Source organism: Malurus melanocephalus, unplaced genomic scaffold (genome assembly GCF_030028575.1).
Source record: "Malurus melanocephalus ecotype Western Australia unplaced genomic scaffold, MMel_1.1 scaffold_36, whole genome shotgun sequence".
Lineage (NCBI taxonomy): Eukaryota > Metazoa > Chordata > Aves > Passeriformes > Maluridae > Malurus > Malurus melanocephalus.
In genome coordinates, this window is record NW_026623268.1 from 920,638 (window position 1) to 939,278 (window position 18,641).

The 18,641-nt window shown below is 40.2% G+C and overlaps 1 protein-coding gene across 4 annotated transcripts in view; it reads right to left on the reverse strand.

The window, feature by feature from the left end:
- The window catches only part of NXPE3 (neurexophilin and PC-esterase domain family member 3), a 19,575-nt gene extending 4,007 nt beyond the window's left edge, over window positions 1–15,568 (reverse strand). The window contains exons 1-6 of one of the 4 annotated variants that reach the window (XM_057364137.1): window positions 15,487–15,568; window positions 14,431–14,477; window positions 13,351–13,445; window positions 12,224–12,436; window positions 4,362–5,122; window positions 2,683–2,756 (exon numbers count right to left, since the gene is read on the reverse strand). In XM_057364137.1, the coding sequence (XP_057220120.1) occupies window positions 2,683–2,756; window positions 4,362–5,122; window positions 12,224–12,316 (928 nt within the window). In that variant the 5' untranslated portion in view covers window positions 12,317–12,436; window positions 13,351–13,445; window positions 14,431–14,477; window positions 15,487–15,568. Of the gene's footprint in view, window positions 1–2,682; window positions 2,757–4,361; window positions 5,123–12,223; window positions 12,437–12,886; window positions 13,196–13,305; window positions 13,446–14,430; window positions 14,478–15,486 lie in introns of those variants that run through there. The other 3 variants (XM_057364135.1, XM_057364136.1, XM_057364138.1) reach the window with 3 other exon arrangements.
- Between the last annotated feature and the right edge of the window lie 3,073 nt (window positions 15,569–18,641).

Here is an 18,641-nt window from a genome sequence, read left to right on the forward strand (position 1 = left end):
GCGCGGCCGCGGCCGTGTCGCAGCGCACTGCTGCCCTCCAGCGCCCGGCCTGCGCACCGCAGAGGACATCCTGGGAACGATCAAAGAAACACCAAAAAAACCCAAAACAAACCCAACAAAAACACAAAATAAACCAAAACAAACGTAAAAAAAACCCTCCTCCTATGGAATAACACATACCTCGACACTCCAAAAGAATTAAGTCAGAAACATAAGGCCTCCAAACCTCGAAAATGCCAGAATTAAAGCAAAGACCAAAAACATAGTATGCACCATTTGAATATAATTATGACAGTCTCTAATTCCATGGATTTTGTAGTTTTTCTCTGCTATCTAGACTTCTCCCCGTTTCCTACCTGGGACAAGCAGCCCCCTGAGGAGAAACTACACACCAAGGAAGCTTTGCTCCACAAGATACCTTTTTAACTTGGGGTACCTTGCAAGCAAAGGTATCAGGATTAGAGAAGATTACAGGAAGAGAAGCTGCAATCTCATTGTTACATCAGCTAAATACTGTCACATTTCTCTTAGTAACCAGTATCATATTGGTACATCAAACTTCTGTGAGGTTGTTTCAGGTTCCTCCTTTGCCATTCATGTATTCAAATGCCATGAATAAGCATGGRGATCTTCCCTGGCACAAACACCAGCTGCATGGAGCAGACACTTCCAGCTGTTTAAACACTCTTACTCACCTTGGAATGGAGACTGCTAAGAGCAATCCATGCCCTGTCATAACTTACAGCTGTTTGATAAAGCACACATTGTCATGGCCAAAATCATGCCAGGGACTGTTCTAATTATCCTAAAGTACAAACACTGAAATTCCAGGGCCCAAAAGCGTCCTCTGATAGATGCTTCACTAAAACACAGATACACCCGACCATATTTCCTAATAAGCGTTTTTAATTGTTCTTTTTCTCTACAATATTCTCARTATGTTGCATTAGTAGATGTTAATCTTAGAGGATGTTAATCTCCTTAAAACCTCACAGGGACACTGTAAAAAACGAACTACTGTTATGTTTGTGTAACAAAAATAAACATAATTACCATGGAAAAAAAGCCATCAGAAAATTTAAATTCTTTAAATCTGACAGCAGGGACAATGAAGGAATAAAAAAAAAATCAATAATGTGGACTCATCCAATATTTATAAACAGGAATCCCACAGAGAAAGGGAAAAAAAAGCCCTCACATGGTTATGCAATTAAAGACTAATTCATATGTGAATTCACAACCTGAGTTCATTTGATTCTARGTTTTGATGTAAAAGCATTTCCATTTTTTACCTTTTAAATGGATTCTTTGGCTACACATATATTCATAAGAATGGCACCAGAACAACTTTTTGGTGTCCCACAGTAAATCATCATTTCAAGTCTGTGTATAGTATCATACTAGTTTTGGCCCATAGTTCAAGGAGTCCTTACTTTGAGATTTTACAGAAAAGAGTAAAAGCTTCAGTCTGAAGTTACAAACCAAGGATAGAAACAAAAACTTGTATTTCAGGAAAAAAAATACTTTAAAAACTTCATCTACATTCACCACCACACAGAAAAATATGTACAAAAAGAACAGCAGCAGAACAATTAAGTTGTGTGTGCCACCAATCCTAACAAATCCATACATTCATGAGCATTATACCAGTGAGTTCAGTTTATTTATTTAGAGATGGCTGCACTTGGAAGGAATTTCCCTGAGGAAATGTGCTATTCCTATCATCCCTTTTTAACCCAGCATTAATCCTCAGGACATGTAGGCAGGCTTTGATCATTCATAGCTCCTAGAAGAGGGGTGACAATCACATTTTGAATTTGCAGCAAGTTTCTGTCAGGAAATATACAAGATAAAAGCAACAAAAACAGGTCACCTAAAGGATCTGGAGAAAGAAAAAGGGTGGGGAGGTAAAATGCTGCTAGCCAAGTAGTAGAACTGTATCTTTTTAGTAAACAGTAARACTAAAAGAAAAATACTGTAAGTTGCTTTCTGTTCAGACTTTATTGCACARMTCAGTAACTCTATCTTAAAAGTCTCCTTAAATCTTATGAAAAAAAAAAGACATTTTCATTTAAGAAATAATTCTGTGTGTATCACATTTTATGCGATAAATAAAAGTGAAAGCATGAAAAGCTTGCATGTGGATAAGAATGAGATAAAACCTCTAAGGTTATTGTAGTACAGATGGTCTTTGTYCTCTTCTTAAAAAGGGCACAGAACAGTTAGGTTCTGGTCCACAGAGATAGGTTCTGACACCCTGTGGTAACCCAAATGATAGTAATACTTGAATGCAARTTATGAAAATATTAACAAAGAAAGAAATTAAGAAACACCACACAGCTGTTTTCATTAAACTAAGAGTTTGGTAAGCAGCTACTCTAAGACAGTGTGTGTAAATGCTAGGGGAAAAAAGACATTTTGGGCAAGAGAACAAATTTCTCTCTTCTTCTGACTTCTTTTTTTTGCTAAAAATCCCACTTAGGTATGTAATTTAAGAAAAAAAATTTTTTCTGAACTTGTATTACAGTTAACACCCAAAAGCCTTCTTTCATTGTCTCAATACAAATCTGATATTGATTTTTATGCCATGCTCAGAAAACAAATGAATTATTTTATGCCTGTTGTTCTTTTCATAAATTTAATTATGAATTACAAACAATAATCTTATGCAGTTCACCTTACCTGTAAATGCCTTGGGCTTTACAATGACTGAATCAGGTCCACTGGAGAGTATCGGCCTTTTGATATTCACATCACTTGAACAAAAAATGAACATAGCAATATTTGTAAAATTTACTGTAAAAYTTGAAGGTATTATCAATTTCTTTTTTTAATCCACTTCAAATAAGTACACAGTTCTACRAGTTTTTTACTTAAGTTTACTCTACTTCCTATAGCTGAATTCATTCCGCATTAACTTCCTCACTATTCTGAATCCAAATTCAAAATTYCATGGCACTGACACAAATCTTGTGCACACTTGCACTGACACAAATCTCCAGATAGCAGGCAAGCTGTCAGAGGTCTGCAAGAAGCTTTCAGAGATTTGCCACAAAAATGTTCCCAGCTTGCAGAACATGTGGAGACAAACCACTGTAAGGGTAGTGGCTGCAGCAGCAGCTCTCAGTAGATTAATACTAAACTCTTTGCCACTGTTTTGAAAAGAATCCTTGTCTATTTTTTTTCTCCATTTAAGAAATAAATTATTTRGAATTTCTATAAGACACGTCTGTCAAGGATCTCAGAGCTGAATGAAACAMACCAACAAATAAACAATCAAAACAAAACCAAGAAAAAGACCTTTCCCATTCCCATATGGAAACATGACCAATAAATTGTGTGGGCTGTATTTTACAAGTGAACTGCCAGAGAAAGTCAGAAGATGCACTTACAAACTTGATAAGGAAGAGCTAAATAAAAAAATCCTCTGATGCTTTTTATTTCAGGTCTTGGTAATGAACATGCACACATACTTGACTAATTATACTATTTGGAGCGGCTGCTCTAAAATCTTTCCCAGTTTAGGCCTCAAGTGAACATCCTGCCAAAAGACTTTCCTTCAMCATCTTTGCTGGAGAGCAAGGCAGTAGCCTACAACTACAACTCAGATACTACACAGTAACTAACTTTATCTAGATTCAGCTGTGTAATTTCATACAGAAGCAGTTCTGTCACACCCAGGCACTAAGAGATGGTTTCGCTTTTTTTTTTAACGCTGAATGCAGAAACAAAATATGGCTATGAAACTAATTTAATCTGACACTTGAAATAAAATGCACAGATCATTTCCACTTGCATGGGTGTTGTTCAGCAATTTGTTCTAGGAGRTGCTTTTTTTATGACTGACTTAAAACTATTTCTAAGGTTTGAAAGCCATATTGAGCAACAGGGAACATATTGCATTACATTTAAGACGACTTGATGAGGACAAAAGCAACTGGTAATTTCTGTGAAAATAAAACTAAAACCTGGAYCTTTTTTAGGTAGTTTAGATTTGGCCAAAAATACTTCTCAAAGCATTGTTACTGATATTGCAAGTGCAGGYATGGAAACAGAAAATAAGGAAACAGTCCCCCAAACCACCACCAGATTTAGACAGCATGCTCTCGTGAAATTCAGCAGGGTTGAATTCAAAGCACAGAAGGAGCACATGCCAAGTTTCTTTAAGATTGCTGTCTAAGATTCATGCACAGCTGAATAGAAGGGAAGAGCTATTCAACAATTAACATCAAACACCTGGTCCTGCAGATACACTCCAACTCTAAAGCAATGTGTCAAATTTAACCAATAGGCTAAAATTYGTATTWAAAAAMCCCAAACAAAACAACTTGACTGAGTATATATAAATTGAACGTACAAACCTTTGGAAAAAGAGGCTTTCCTCGTGTGTCAGAAGACCTTTCAGATATCCACCTTTGGCATGGCTGATTCGGCTGGCACAGGACAGTTTTCGAGGCTTGTAACAGAACCATGGCTCACCCGTGTGGAGATCTGTGAAGTTACACACTGGGAGACCTCCAGGCAAGCAGACATTGCACTCGGTAGTCTCTGAATACCTCCCAGACTTGAAGGAGCTCTTGAAATAAACTCTGTCCGGCCTTTCCTCTCGTAAACGCAAGAGGACTTGGATTGCTTCGCTCGGGTGGACAAGWGACACAGAAACTTTAACCTCTCCTGGCCAAAGCAAGGTAAAGAAGACTTTGTAAAGGCCATTTTGGCAATCTACAATCCTTCCCGCTGCTCCAGCTTTCAGCACAGGAGAGTGAATTCGTGCCTGCAAATAGTCTCCACCATACTGCTTGGGKTTTCCTTGGAAATCCCTCATACGAACAAGCACCTCTAACTGATCACCCACCTTGAAGAACCTGCTGGGTTTCACAATGACAAAGTCACTCTGTGCTGGATCAGTGCTTTGTTCAAAGGYGATTTTGCCATCAGGGGGTTTTGGCCACTGTATTCCAGCAAGCAAGGATTCCTGCTCCACTTGTTCCCTCTTGGACAAGGTCTGCTGCGTGTACCCACAGTAAGGCTTYCTGGTAGTTTTGGTTGTCTGTGACAGAGAATGCTGGACGTTGTTTTCTGTTATCCAATTTGATCCTGAAACTGTGTCATCATCCAGGTGCTGGGGAGAAAAAGATTACCTGAAGCTGTGCTATGAAATGAAACACTGTGAATAATGGATGCTTTGTCAGGAAACATCCCAAGAACTGGGMTTTGCTTTACAGAGCTTTGAAGCTGACCAAATGAAGCAACTTCACAATCTATCACTTGGACCATGGAATTTTTAAAGGAACAGGTGGGCAACCTGTGGTTACCCTACTTTGGCAAACAAGCTTTTAAATAGGTCACATCCAATGCACGCCAGTATTTCACGGTATATTCTCTAAATATCAGCATTATGAAAAAAAAAATATAAAAGGTTGGATGAGTAAATTGTAAATCATAACTTGTGTTTTATTTTCTTCTGCAGCAATGTTTTAGTCTTGAAGCACCATGGGGTCTAATAGCTGCCCAATGTAATGCAAAGAAATAGAGTTTCTTGAGATGCAGATGCAGCTGATGCACCCCCTGCACATGCCTTCTAGAGAAGTCTGCTGCATGTAGCAGCTGCAGTCATTTATCTGGTCACACTCACATTGCTTCTTAGCTAATTATCCAAAATGCATGCTTCCCTGTATTGTGCAGATTGAAAGAAATAAAAGGAAAAAACCAMCAGATCCTTCTGGGACAATGAATTCATGAGCTAGTTGGCAAGTAGAATTGTATAGGACATGCTAGGACTAAACAGGGAAAAAAACCCAGATTGTTTATTTATAGATTTTAAAATCTATTTACAGCTGCTTCCAGCACCAAATGAAACAGCAAGCAAAGCATTCCTACTCCACACAAGAGTTCAAAAATCAAAACAGTTAAATACAATGCTAGACTAAGAGAGGGGGCTTCTGCTGTCACTTCACATMAGTGTCCAAAACTGTATTTTCATGCAAATGACTGCAGATACCRTCTTCCTTATGACATCACATAATTTTGCAGGTTTGCATTAGGAATTTTTTTAAAATAGCACAATCTAAGGCTCCCGAGCTACCCATGAGAATTCTAATCAGCAAATTCAAACATACCTTTCACATACACACAAAATCAGCAGTTAATGAGTAATTAATTATGACGTATATATAGTAGAACTTTTGCATACTTCTATTCCATAAAGAAGGAAAACTGTTTTTCAAGCAAAGATTAAACTTATACAGTGTACAATTCACACAGCATCAGATGAYGGGCTAGTTTAGATTTGAAATATTGCTAAAAAATTCCAACAATGTTATTTGAAATATTTTAAAATATCATTGTACTTACCAATACCCCAGTGTTTYCCATTTACCTCCTCCAAAACTAACTGCTCAGTAATGTACTAAAAGTCACAGCACTCATATTAAAGCCTTATTCACTGTTATAAACATTTTTTTTGTCCATGGAAATATCACCAGTGTTTTAAAATTATTTGAACCAYATTGAGATTCAACATACTTTTTTAGAAGGTAAACCTAACAAGCAATAGAAACAAATAGGTTTTTTAAGTCTGTGACAGATTAAGTTTGGTTTGATCAGCTTAAGAGTAAGAGCATGAGCTCGCATGAGCTCATTAGGATGTAGGATGGATACACAAAATCTTCTTTGTTTGATATCCAAGTTAACAATAAAAAATGAAACTGTAAATTGCTACAYTGTAACCCTAGAATGTAAATGGACACATACCCATCTATACACCAAATGTTAACATCACAACAGAAGCTTTTGCTTCTGTTTTATATTCCCACCCAGCATTTAATAAACTTTCCCCATAGGCCACCTGAAATAATTCATAATTATTTTTGTTTTCCATCACAGCAAGCAAAGCTGCAGRTGGACTGCACATTACTTTCATTAGTCCAGTAAATTTCAGCCAAAGCTGAGAGTGAATCTCAGGCACAGTTCTACTTTAAATCTTGCCTACATGCATCCTTGAATTAAGCCAMGTTTCTATTTTTGGATACCTTCACAACTTTTTGCCTTCAGTTGCTCATACATATATACATAACACAGAAAATACTGCATGGAAATATTTTTAAAAATTAGCTACACATTTTGATGCACCCAATAAGCTGGTACAATGTCTCAGCAAAAATATTTAAGCATTTTCCAAAAGAGGGTTGGAAAGGGAGAATATGTGTGYACAATTAATTGCTGTTTTCAGTCTAAGTTCCCAAGGGAAAGTTTCTATATTTCAGTTGCCTCCTCAATGGCCGGTACTTTGGGTTGAGGGACATGGGAAAAAGAAATCCTTTCAAATTAAGAAGAGATGGCTATCTGTGGCACTATCTAAGCTTAAAAAACTGATGTATCCCTATTTTTAATCTTCTATAAATTTCCTCAGGGYTTTTAACCTAGTCTTTCTGTCACAGATTAGAAGATGCCATTCCCAGCCTAGCTAGGCTTTCTAAGTCTCTCCAGAGGCATACATATATCTTTCAGTGGGAAAAGGTGCAGAGAACACCAAGCCAACAAACTTACTCAGAAAATAGAGTATGGTTTGATAACTCCAAATCAGTCCACCTACACAGATTTTCAGCAAAGCACAAGGCCAARGCTCTTCACTTGTATGCAGCTGAGAACAAGGACGAGCACTGACTGTCACTTCAAAATCTCCAGGTTAAAGTCATCATCATGACCCACTAAGAAGAATAGATCAAATTTTTGATCCACAAATATMTCCTCAGTCTTTCTTCAAAGGGCCTGAGGAGGACTCTCCATGAAGGTRAAAGGCATCCTCAAGGACCATTCCTCCTCCATCATCTTTGCTCATYTTTACAGCCCTCTCTCAAGCCCAACCAGGACCACATATTGTTGCAGAATTATAAGCTTATGTGAGAAAATAAGTTATACCATGTACACTATTCACAGTAGAAAATATTGCAGAGATTCCCTTTGCCAGGAAAGACAGAAAAAGCTTCAGAGGCAATTAATATACCAAAGATCCTTGACTGGAATAGAAAAACTTTCCAAATCTTTCTTTTCCAAACCTCTTCCTTTCTTAAGTGTTTCCCAGGCTCAGCTCCAAACAACTGTTTAAGCTCTCCTGCCCCTATGGACACACAAGGCCTCTCCTGAGGCAAATAATTTGCTTWGTTTATCCCCACTCCATTTCCTACTCCCTCTTGGCATTTCTAAGTATCTCCTTGGTGTTGTATTGAGACTGTGCAGAACTGGGGGCTTTCTACTGAAGTTAGTAGCCAAAACTAAATAAAGTTCCTTTATTAAAAACAGATAAWGAGGATTTTTCAAGGTGCTCTTCCTTTATGACACAGATTCTTTTAGTGTTCATTACAGGCTCCATGTTGAATAACACCTGCTTTGCTTATATCCATGTATCCTCCATTCAAGGTGTCATGTATTTTATGTGCAATTCCAAGGGACTACATTTGTTTGTTTGTTGGGTTTGAGGATTTTTTGTTTGAGTAGGAGGAGTTTGATTTTTTTGCTTTGTTGGTTTTTTTTTCTATTTTTTTTTATTTACTGCATTTTGAARCTAACCAGAACCCAAATGTGACCACAAAGTAATTTAATGGATATCTGGCAAGTAACAYAGGCAGGAAAGAACAGAATATTTGTCAGTTAAGCACAAATAAATCCCCTAGCAATTCCTGCATTAGAGGTGTCATAAAAAGGGGAAAAGGAAAGTATRTTTTTATGAGAACTAATGGAAGTTCACATCTCAACTCCTCAGCTTTTGGCATTCTCACTGCCAACTAAGCAAAAATTAGATACAACATATAGATCAATCCAGGCAATAATGCTCTCAAAGATATTCTAGAAGGGTCACAGAGTACTTGGGAAGATCCACAATGAGCACTTGTCCTCAGGTAAACAGCACAATGTAGGTGGCTGACAGAAATGTTGAGTATTTCTGTTGCTGCTGAAAAGGGGGAACTCCAACTCAAAGCCCTGCATCTTCCACCAACTGTTAACTCCTGCCCTGGCCTGGTACATTCTGAACAGGTGCTGCAAACCTTTATAAGTCAYTGTCACTAAAGCAGGAAACAACACAAGAGATATTCCCAGGCAACAGGCATGGTGGGAAAAAAAAAAGTTCCAGCAGWCAACATCARAAACTGAACAAATAYCAATTCCTGAAAGGTTGGTGATCTTATTTTCAGTAATTTTACACTCCGGGTAGTTTATTTGATGTCTACGACAGATAGGAGATCAGTTCTCTATCATTACCATCTCACAGCACTGAGTGGCTGCTAAACTACTCTAAGTGCCAGAGCCAATCCAAAAAAGCCATCACCTGACAGACAAATGTTCCAGAAATAATTGGAATAAGATAAAATTATCTTCTGTAGGCATCTRCAATTTAGAAGCAAGAATTCAAAACTTTGTTACACAGTTCTTTTGTTTAGTTTCAGCGGTCTGATTTCATTTACCATCCTGGCAAGAAACTTCCCTTCTCACATACACTGTCTCTTCAAGGTGCTTTTAAATAAAAGAGTGCTCAYAATCAATCCTGAAGTGGTTCTGTCACTCTAAAGGCCACAGGTACAAWCTCTCCTGTATCCTGAAGGCATGATGTTCGGGCACCACCCCGATACTTCACAAAAAAATTACTGCACATTTTATCTGTCTGGCTATGTTCACAGGAAAAAAATTATACAAAAATAAAGACACATTTCTTCTGGTACTATGGGATCAACTATGTGACCTCAAAGGAGTAGTCATTCTGTACTAAAATGCAAAGTAAATAATAAGCTAACTATCAAATGTTTTGTGGGCAGCTTGTTTGTTTGCTTGAGRTTTTTTTAAACACAAGATAAAGCAAGTAAAATTCTGATATGGGTAGGACTACTGAGAGGATATTATTAGTAGCTTAAGAAATTAAGAGGGGACATTTCAACATGAAAATCCTAAAGAGAAMAAGAAGGGAGACTAAATGGGAGAGTAACTAACAATTGCCTCAGATCCTGAGCTTTAGCCAGCTAGGTTGGATGATTTGGGAATGAGAAGTATGTCCGATGCATTTACAAATACGTTTTCAACAGTAACCAACAAAAGTTTTCCTTCCAGAGCCTGAACAGATTTGGTTACAGATATTCTGTGAAAGCTTTGTAAGACTTTTTCTGACTTTGATCTCTGACTGAAAAGAATCAGCATAAATGCCTATACTAGAGTGCCTGGAAAACTGAGCTGAGATACAGACAAATTCCGGAGCAGGTCTATTCAGAAAAGTTAACACAATAGAAAGGGTTAGAATTGCATGTTATAATGTAAGTATTTACCAGCAACACAATGCTTAACTGAGTTTAGAACAGCAGATATGCAAAAGGCAATGAAGTCATARAGACACTTATCATGGACAGTGGCAAGAAAAAGCACAGAGTGAACATCCAACCTGCATTTTCCATTTCACTCTGAAAGCACTGCCAAGAGCCCTTTTCTCTAAGAAACATAATCTTAAAATAGAAATAAAACAGTTTAAGATTCTAAATATCAGCACTCCTCAGGCAACATCCTAGGTCAAAAACCAAAACAAAATARAACCATAGAAGGAGAAAACAAAAGCTACCTCCTATGTAACACAAAATGGATCATGTTAACTGGAACCAAAAGTCAAACAGTAATTTTGATTGCCAATAGTTTCCAAAGCAGGTATGAGGGAAAAGAAAACAGACAAAAATTGTTGCGCTATTTTCCTCCTGTAGACTTAACAGTTTCTAGCACTTTATGGTTTACACTTCTAAAACACTAAGGTAGACATCTTTAAGATGTAGTATCCTATAAAGGATTTTTTTTCTGTGCATTCATCCAGATTGTTTGAATACATGCATTTAGTAACTACAGTCTTACTGCAAGGACCTCTGCAGCTTTGCTGCAATCCATAAAAAAAAAAAAAATCCTGCTTCCTTTAAAATCAGCATCTGCAGTTTTTATATAATGTGTCCACGAGTACTGGAATAGGCAAYGAGCACTAATTGCTCAGCTATTGATCCTGAGTCACTTGTGATTTTAGACTTCTCTAACATCTTCCTTACCCTTATGTCATCCTCTTCCAATTCAGCTGTATTTTTTGTGGGCTGGGGTGGTTTTCAGCCCCTCTTTKGGATCATTTCATTTGGGCATCACTAGCCAGGAGGAAGGAAGATTCTGCAAGCAGCATACACATAGCTCAGAAGCATAAAGCAATTACTGACTGGCTCCCATGCACAAAGGATGGCTATAATTTAACGAGGTGTCAGGCTAAGCATTACAATGCTCATCCTCCAAATGCAGCAGTGGACTGCCTGGCCAGGCAGGCAGCCAACAGGCAGGGTCGGCCTCCAGGGTTCCCTCAGACAGATCCTTACCTGCCTTGACTTTAATCTGGGGTTACTGACTAAGCAGATTGAAAGGAGCTCTGCTTTTCACTAAAGTGATAAGTAAAATGAAAAATCCAAGTCAGACACAGCAGAGGGAGAAATGGAAAGGCAAATTAAAATTGCATCAGTACAGGATGAACAAGTAATTAACAGCTCTCCAGAAAAAGACCCWGAGATTCCAGGAGACAGCAAACTCACCATGTGTCAGCAGCACAGCACTGTGRCAAGGAATTAAGAAGATCCTAACCAGCTGACTGAGCCAAGTTATAGTTCTCTTCAACTTCCCCATGGTAAAGTCATATCTAGAACATTGWGTCTGKTTTTTGAACAACCCACRCCAGAGTAAAACTGGAGACACCAGMTAAGAACYCCRGGGATGATGAGGGAACTGGAGTGACACTACGGGAATCCAAACTTCTTTTTTTAAATCTGGAGAAGACCTAACTGCAGTCTTTCAGCACCTACAGGGGAGTTACAGAAGAGCTGAAATTAAACTAACAGGATAAGAGTTAACTTCTTATTACACATGAGACAAACATTCTTCCCTCTAAGAGAGATGTGGCACTGCAACAGGCTACCTAGGTAGGCTGTGAAATCTGAGTGACCTTGGATACTGTCAAAAGTCAAAATACTGCAAAATACTCCTGCAATCCAAGCTAACTCTGACACCAGCCCTTTGAGGAAGGTTTAGGATTAAACGTCTCCAGACACCCTTCCACTATGAATTTTCTGTGATTCCAATTTATAGCTAAATTCTGTCAGTCAGACACAATTCTAATCCTACATTCAAAAATTAATTATGTTGCCATCTTGGAGAAGAAACAGGCTCCACTTACCTCTAACTGAAAAAAATTATGGACCAGCACCACAACAGCCAGTACTGCCATAAGCAGGCAGAAGAGCTGCAGTCTGAAGGAGTCACGCCACATGGTCCATTCGTGTCTTTCCCTCCCATGTTAGACATTGCCATGACTTCCATTCACCACAAACATGAATGGCATTTCGTCTCAGCAGAGCACGAGAGAATTCAGTTGACTTCCACTTCATTCCTGCAAGTGCATTTACAAAAACTGTATTAAGTCTCCAAAATGTTAGCAGAACTAAAGTCAAGTTCAGCTGAAAACATACAAATGATGAAACTTGGCAGGGCTGTAACTAGTACTGTCAACAGAACTGTCAAACTGTCAACACAGATTCTTTTTGTGGGATTAATCTCAACAGCATTATCTATTATGTTACATAATTCTCTTGGACGTGGCAAAGCACCTTAGGTCTCCCCCCTARTTGCTACAAACAAAAGGCAAAAGAAGAGTGCAAAATTTCATTCTGGCAATCAAAAAACATAAATAACCACCACCCTGGTCATCTGTTAGGCCACACTATSACATTCCAAACATCACCAAACTGAGAGTTATAGCATCACCATCATCTCCAAATCACCATCATCTCCAAACTGAGACTTACAGCAGAAACTTGTGAGTTTAGACAACTCCCTTTACCTGTTTACACATTCCAATAAGTTGTTATGAAACGTCTGAAACAAGCTTGGATAAGCAAGGCAAAAGATACTTCCTCCAGTTTTCTGCTGGGGAAGAGTGGTAAAAAAAATCCACTGTAACATTAAAGAAGAGATATCCGAGAAAATTGAAAGCCCGAAAATWTAACTTCATGCATCATCTGTAACATTACATTATTTTACATCTTCCTTGTTTTGCTTTGTTTATCACTCCTTTCACCTCATGTACTCATATGCAGCTCTAAAAATAAAATAAAAAAAAAAGCCTTCTGGAAACAGTACAATGTGTTGGGTTTTGATGTTTCTGTGGGTTTTTTTTTTTTAAATCTAATAATAGTACTGCCTTCCATAAACTTTAACTTTCATAAAATCTTGCTCTTTTAAGGTTGCTTGATAGCTGACCTGCTATAAAATCACAGATTTAAGAGGCATTGATAAAGTTCTCACAGCTTATGGCTCTTAAACATTCTTTCTGAGAAGGACAATTTTGGTGCAGTCCTTTTGCAAGCAAAAAGGGTACTGTTCTTGCAGAAGCTCTAAACCTGGAAACAAAAAACAGATGGCAAGGCAAGACAGTCAAAAGACACCAGTCTCTCCAAACCTAATATTCTCAAAGCAGCATTACTCATACAACCATCCACCAAGTGCAACAACATTATCAAATGATTATATAAACTTTGTAGAACCTTCTACATATATAACTGAGAATTTATACTGTTCAGATAGTATAAATACATAGTACATACATACGCTGTTAAGACTATAGGAAAAATGCTACGTAAATTTAAATTAAACATAATGATACATTAAATATTAAAACTAATGAATTAAATTATTTATCAAATGAACATAGGCTAAAAAACTGAAGCACATTACTGGTATAACCAGGACAACCTCAAAATAGACCACACATCAAATTGCTTTACAAGGATTATAGGGATTATAACTTCAAATGCTTTGCTGAGAATTACAGAGATTGTATTTCTGATCAATGAACAAGCATTGAAAGAGCAAGACATCCATTAAAGTGAAAGTATCAAAATGTCACAAAAATGCAACCTTGTTGGAACAATTCTGTGCTAATATAAAGTATTAAATTTGCATAAAATAGCAGCTTGGGTTGTAAACAATAACTGATAAAAAATGTATCTAAACACATGCAAATGCTAATTTAAGGACATACACATCCATTAGAGGAACAGAAACAAATACATTAGATAAAACGCGAATTTTCAATTGTGTTGCTGAGAATTCTTTGCAAATCACAAAAAAGCACAAGACACTGAAAATTACATAAAATGTAATTTCAGATGCCTAAAAAAGGCCACAAAGGTTATTCCCATGTATTTTTAGTCTAAATATTCCATACTTCTGTAAATGCCACTTGCCCTAAAAGATTCGGTTTAGAGCTTTCTTTATACTAAAGGCTTAACATTCTGCCAGGTTCATCACCTTTGAACAATTGATGCCATTCATTTTTTCTATAAGGGAAGCCCACAAGTACACCAAAAAGCCTCAGGTTCTTACCCTACTCCTGAAACGTTCTCTGAATCCACACAAAAGGCCAGACAACCCTRGAAACAATACATTAAAAAAATAATAAAGCTATAGAAACACACACAAACTTTTTTATAAAATTCATACATTGGTGGTTTGCTTACAGTGGCACAAAATAAAACGGCAGTTACGACTTTTTACTTGCAAAATTACTTTTGTTTCTACAGTAATCCAGGGATGCTGTTAAAGTATTTTATTATTTTAAACTTCAATCGTATGCCTTTGAATTTTTTGCTATTTATTGCTAAGTATTACTTCTCTCCATCTTATCACAAGCCCCTTTTCACCCAAAAACAAAAATTTAATGACATTTTATGAACACGTCATTAAATTATGCCTCACGCTACATTTCGGGACTGTCGCTTTAGGTTTTTTTCACAGCTGTCTAAGCCAGCAGCAGTACAAGAGCAGGTACGAGCGCAACCGCTCCAAATTTTGTCATGCAAACTGCAAAGGGAGAGGAACCGCTCTGGCGATGCCCAAACCGTGTCACCGGGGCACAAGGGCTCGGGGTTGGATGCTCGCGTGGCTGCCAGCACGGAAAATCAGATTTGCTGCTGTTTTTCGCGGATTCCGCCCTGCTCCCCCGGAATTTCGCAGACTCCCCCAGCCCGCTGCCATCCCGGCGCTGCTCCACGGGCACCGACACGGKCAGGGACAGGGCAGCGAGCAGAAAGCATCGCCGCCGGTAATGCAAACCGCACAGTTGGGTTTTATCACCGCAAAGGTAGTTTTTAGCGTGCCGCGAGGAAGCATCCCCGGGGAGCGGCACCAGCGGCAGGAAGCCCCCTCAGCCCCGCCGCGCTGAAACCCGAGCGGCGCGGCCCTGCGGGTGGGCGGGCCCTGCCCCGGGGACGGGGATCCGAGCAAGGGATCCGAGCAGCGCACCCGCCACCCCCGAGACCCCTCACCCGCCCCGGGCCTCCCTCAGCGGATCCAGCCCCCTTGCCGTCCCGGCTGCCCCGCCAGGCTCTCCCCGCGTTCCCCAGCCGAGTCGCGCAGGCCGCGCCGCCCGCGCCCCCTCACCGCAGCCCCCGGCGCTCCCCCGGGCCAGGCGGCGGCCTCGCCCCCGGCCCGGAGGCGCTCGCTGTAAATGCTCGGCTGCCGCCGCCCCTCCCTCCTCCCGCCCCCGGTACGGCGGCGGCCGCCGCGCCACCTCCCGCCCCGCCCCGGCACCGCCTCCGGCCCCGCCGCTGCTGCTGCCGCATCCTCTGTGCASAGAAGGGACAGCGACGAGAAAAACAGACGCAAAACCCAACACAACAGACACCACCGTCTCTCTAATTTCTGAGCCACCGCATGTGAAGCCAAAGAAAGGCGGATGTGGGGAGGGCGGCGCGGAGCCGGGGCCTGTGGCCTGGGTGGCATTGCCGTGGATCCGCGGCACGGCCCCGGTCAGGAGAGAAGGGTCTGACACGGGCATAGCACAAAACGCTGTGCAGCCTGAAGCGAGGCGGCGTTTTGGACAGCGAGAAGGTTGTGAAAGGAGAGCCTGGCCACAAGAGCAGCTGCAGGGGCTGAGCGGGGCGACAGGCACAGCCCAGCACGGCAGAACCGGCCAGACGCAGCTGCAGTGAAGGCAGCAGCCCGGGTTGAGCTTTCTGCCCGCACCAGAGCCGGGTGGCACTTTCAATCTGCAGGACAGCTGCAGCTCGCTTCGTAAACACTTGTAAACATTGCATGCATTTGGAAATGCCAAAACACTCACCAGTGCCACCACTTCTTTGTATGAGTACAGGCTGAGGGCTTGAGCTTATTTTTACTAAGGAATAGGTGGGTTGCTTAAAACCAGAAACAAGACAAAGCAGCTGAAATATTCCTGTGAACACAATATTTTGGACATTATAAATACTGATTGCCTACTCTTGTCTTGTGCTGCCACCCTCATAAGCCACAGCTGTATTGAAGAAGTGAGCTTACCTCTATTTTTCTCTTCCTTTCTGCATCTTACAAGAGTGGTTACCTGGTAGAGTTAGAAAGCAAAATGTCAACAGGCATCTGCTTTTATTTGTRCTACACACTGCAGGGCAAGAATTCAAAACCATCTGGCTGTATAAGCAGAACACTTTAAGAAGACAGTATTTATTTTGAAAGATAGTTGGTTTTCTTTCTTTCCTCTCAGTATACAAAGTCTATCAGTTCTATAGCAGTTTCATTTCTCTTCACCATTCATGAGCCATGTAGTGCATCAAATTCCCCTATAAACTCTCCAGCTCAAAGGCAAATGTAAGGCAAAACTATCTAATTACTGTGCCAAATGCCAAGCATTATCCCATCTCTTAATAKATCTGAAGTCATGTTGGGGGTGAAGGTGCAGAATGTGACAACAGTGAGAAAACCTGTCACTTCTAAGAAAATAGGTACTATTATGCTATCTTCTGCCACACTTTACATTTCACCACCTCTCAGAGATAGGAAGGGATCCCCACACTACTTTTCTCCATAAATTCTTCAGTTATCACTGTAGTYAGCCTTGATGAAGGCCTAATAATGAATCAGTATGCTTTTCTAATCTCTAACATAATAAGTCCTTTTTGCATAAAGAGGCCATAAACTGATTACTGATTTTTTGCCCCCATGCTGTATAGAAAGCACCATGTAAAAGGCTATTTGACTGTAAGTTGAGTGTCAATGGCATTGGTGAAGTCTGTTCCATATGCAACATCTAAATGTCATTAGTCCCAAAAAAACTACAGCTTCAGCAGCTGTTGCTCACTTTACATCCCTCCTTGTTTATCACACCCAAAGCACTTGGCAATTATTTTGAGATGAGTACAGCAAACTAGACAATGAAAAAGAATCAGTCCTTCCTTATTTCTTTTTCCAGAATTATATGCAGTAAGATGAAGTCATGCTGGGCCCTTGGCCCCATTGCCCTTCTCTCCCTTGTCTGCAAAGGATAATCAATAAAACACAGTATATTTGATAATACATATGGGACTACTGAACCCCTTCCTGATTATAGGCAAGTGTTGGGGAATGTTTTGGTTTGCTCCTTAGACAAACKAAAATATGCTTTTGTTGAGAGCATGTATGATGAGATTTAACAAATAATGCATTGCAGTCTGCAAAGAGGACAACCTGCACTGTTCTCTTTCTATAGACATCTTTGATCTGGCTCCTTTTGCTACATTACCCTCATATCACTTTCCCAGTCTTTTTTCACTTCACAAAATCATCTGGTTTTGTCCTTCTGCAGCCTTTAGAACACTGAGTTTCACTCTCATCTTGCACACAAGTTCAGCATATCCCCTGGTTTCAGGCATAGCAGCAATTAAGGTCTATTTAACTGTTGGGAAAAGTCTTTTGCTGACCTGGTGCCACCCAGATGGTTTTCCCATCATCTAATGCTTGTAAAGGAATAAAACCTTTGCAGAAGAATCTTCTTCCAACTTCCTCAAGCCCTTWTCCAAAAGGTTACAGAGAAGCTTACCTACAGGCACCAAGCAGCCTTTCCACAAACCTCCATCAAGCAGCTGTGCTGCACTCCCACTCCAGGGACAAACTCCAGGAACACAACTTCCATTGGAGGTTAGGATTTGTCCTTTGGTTTTCTTTCTCTTAGGGAACTTAAGACACCAAAGACACTAAGCTAAGGTGGAGGGCAGGGTGCAGCTGGCTCCTGTCTTACCTGAGAGATCTGCCCAGAGTAGATCCTGCCAGTTKAACACTGACACTGCAACACCAAAGGAAGGGACCCATCAGGCAGCGAGGAATATGAGAAAGCAGGTGAGAAAGGTAGCTTACCTGTCCTGCTAGTAAAATAATACCTATTTCATGTGCTTAAAAATTTCAGTATCTGTGAGCAAAGCCAAAGAATCRGGGACCAAAAGGAAAGTCACTCTGCTGTAAAAGTACTGAGTTTGGGAACGAGCAAGCTGCAATGAGGAGAGGACAAGTGGATGCACTCCATCCTGGAGAGCTGAGCAGTACACGACAGCTGGAGAGCCAGTGTTGAAAACATTGGYTCCAATACCCCATCCACTCACCCTAAACTTCAAGTTGAGGGGGCTGTAGGAGCTACTGATCGAAAGAAGAAAAGTCAGTTCTGATTCTAGAATTTCTCAGTGTCTCCTTTTTCTCCCCAGGTCCCACAGACTCTAAGACATAAGCAGTGGAAACCTGCTCAAGCACATCTTCCATTCACTCCCACATCAGAAAACACGCTGCAAACGCTCAAG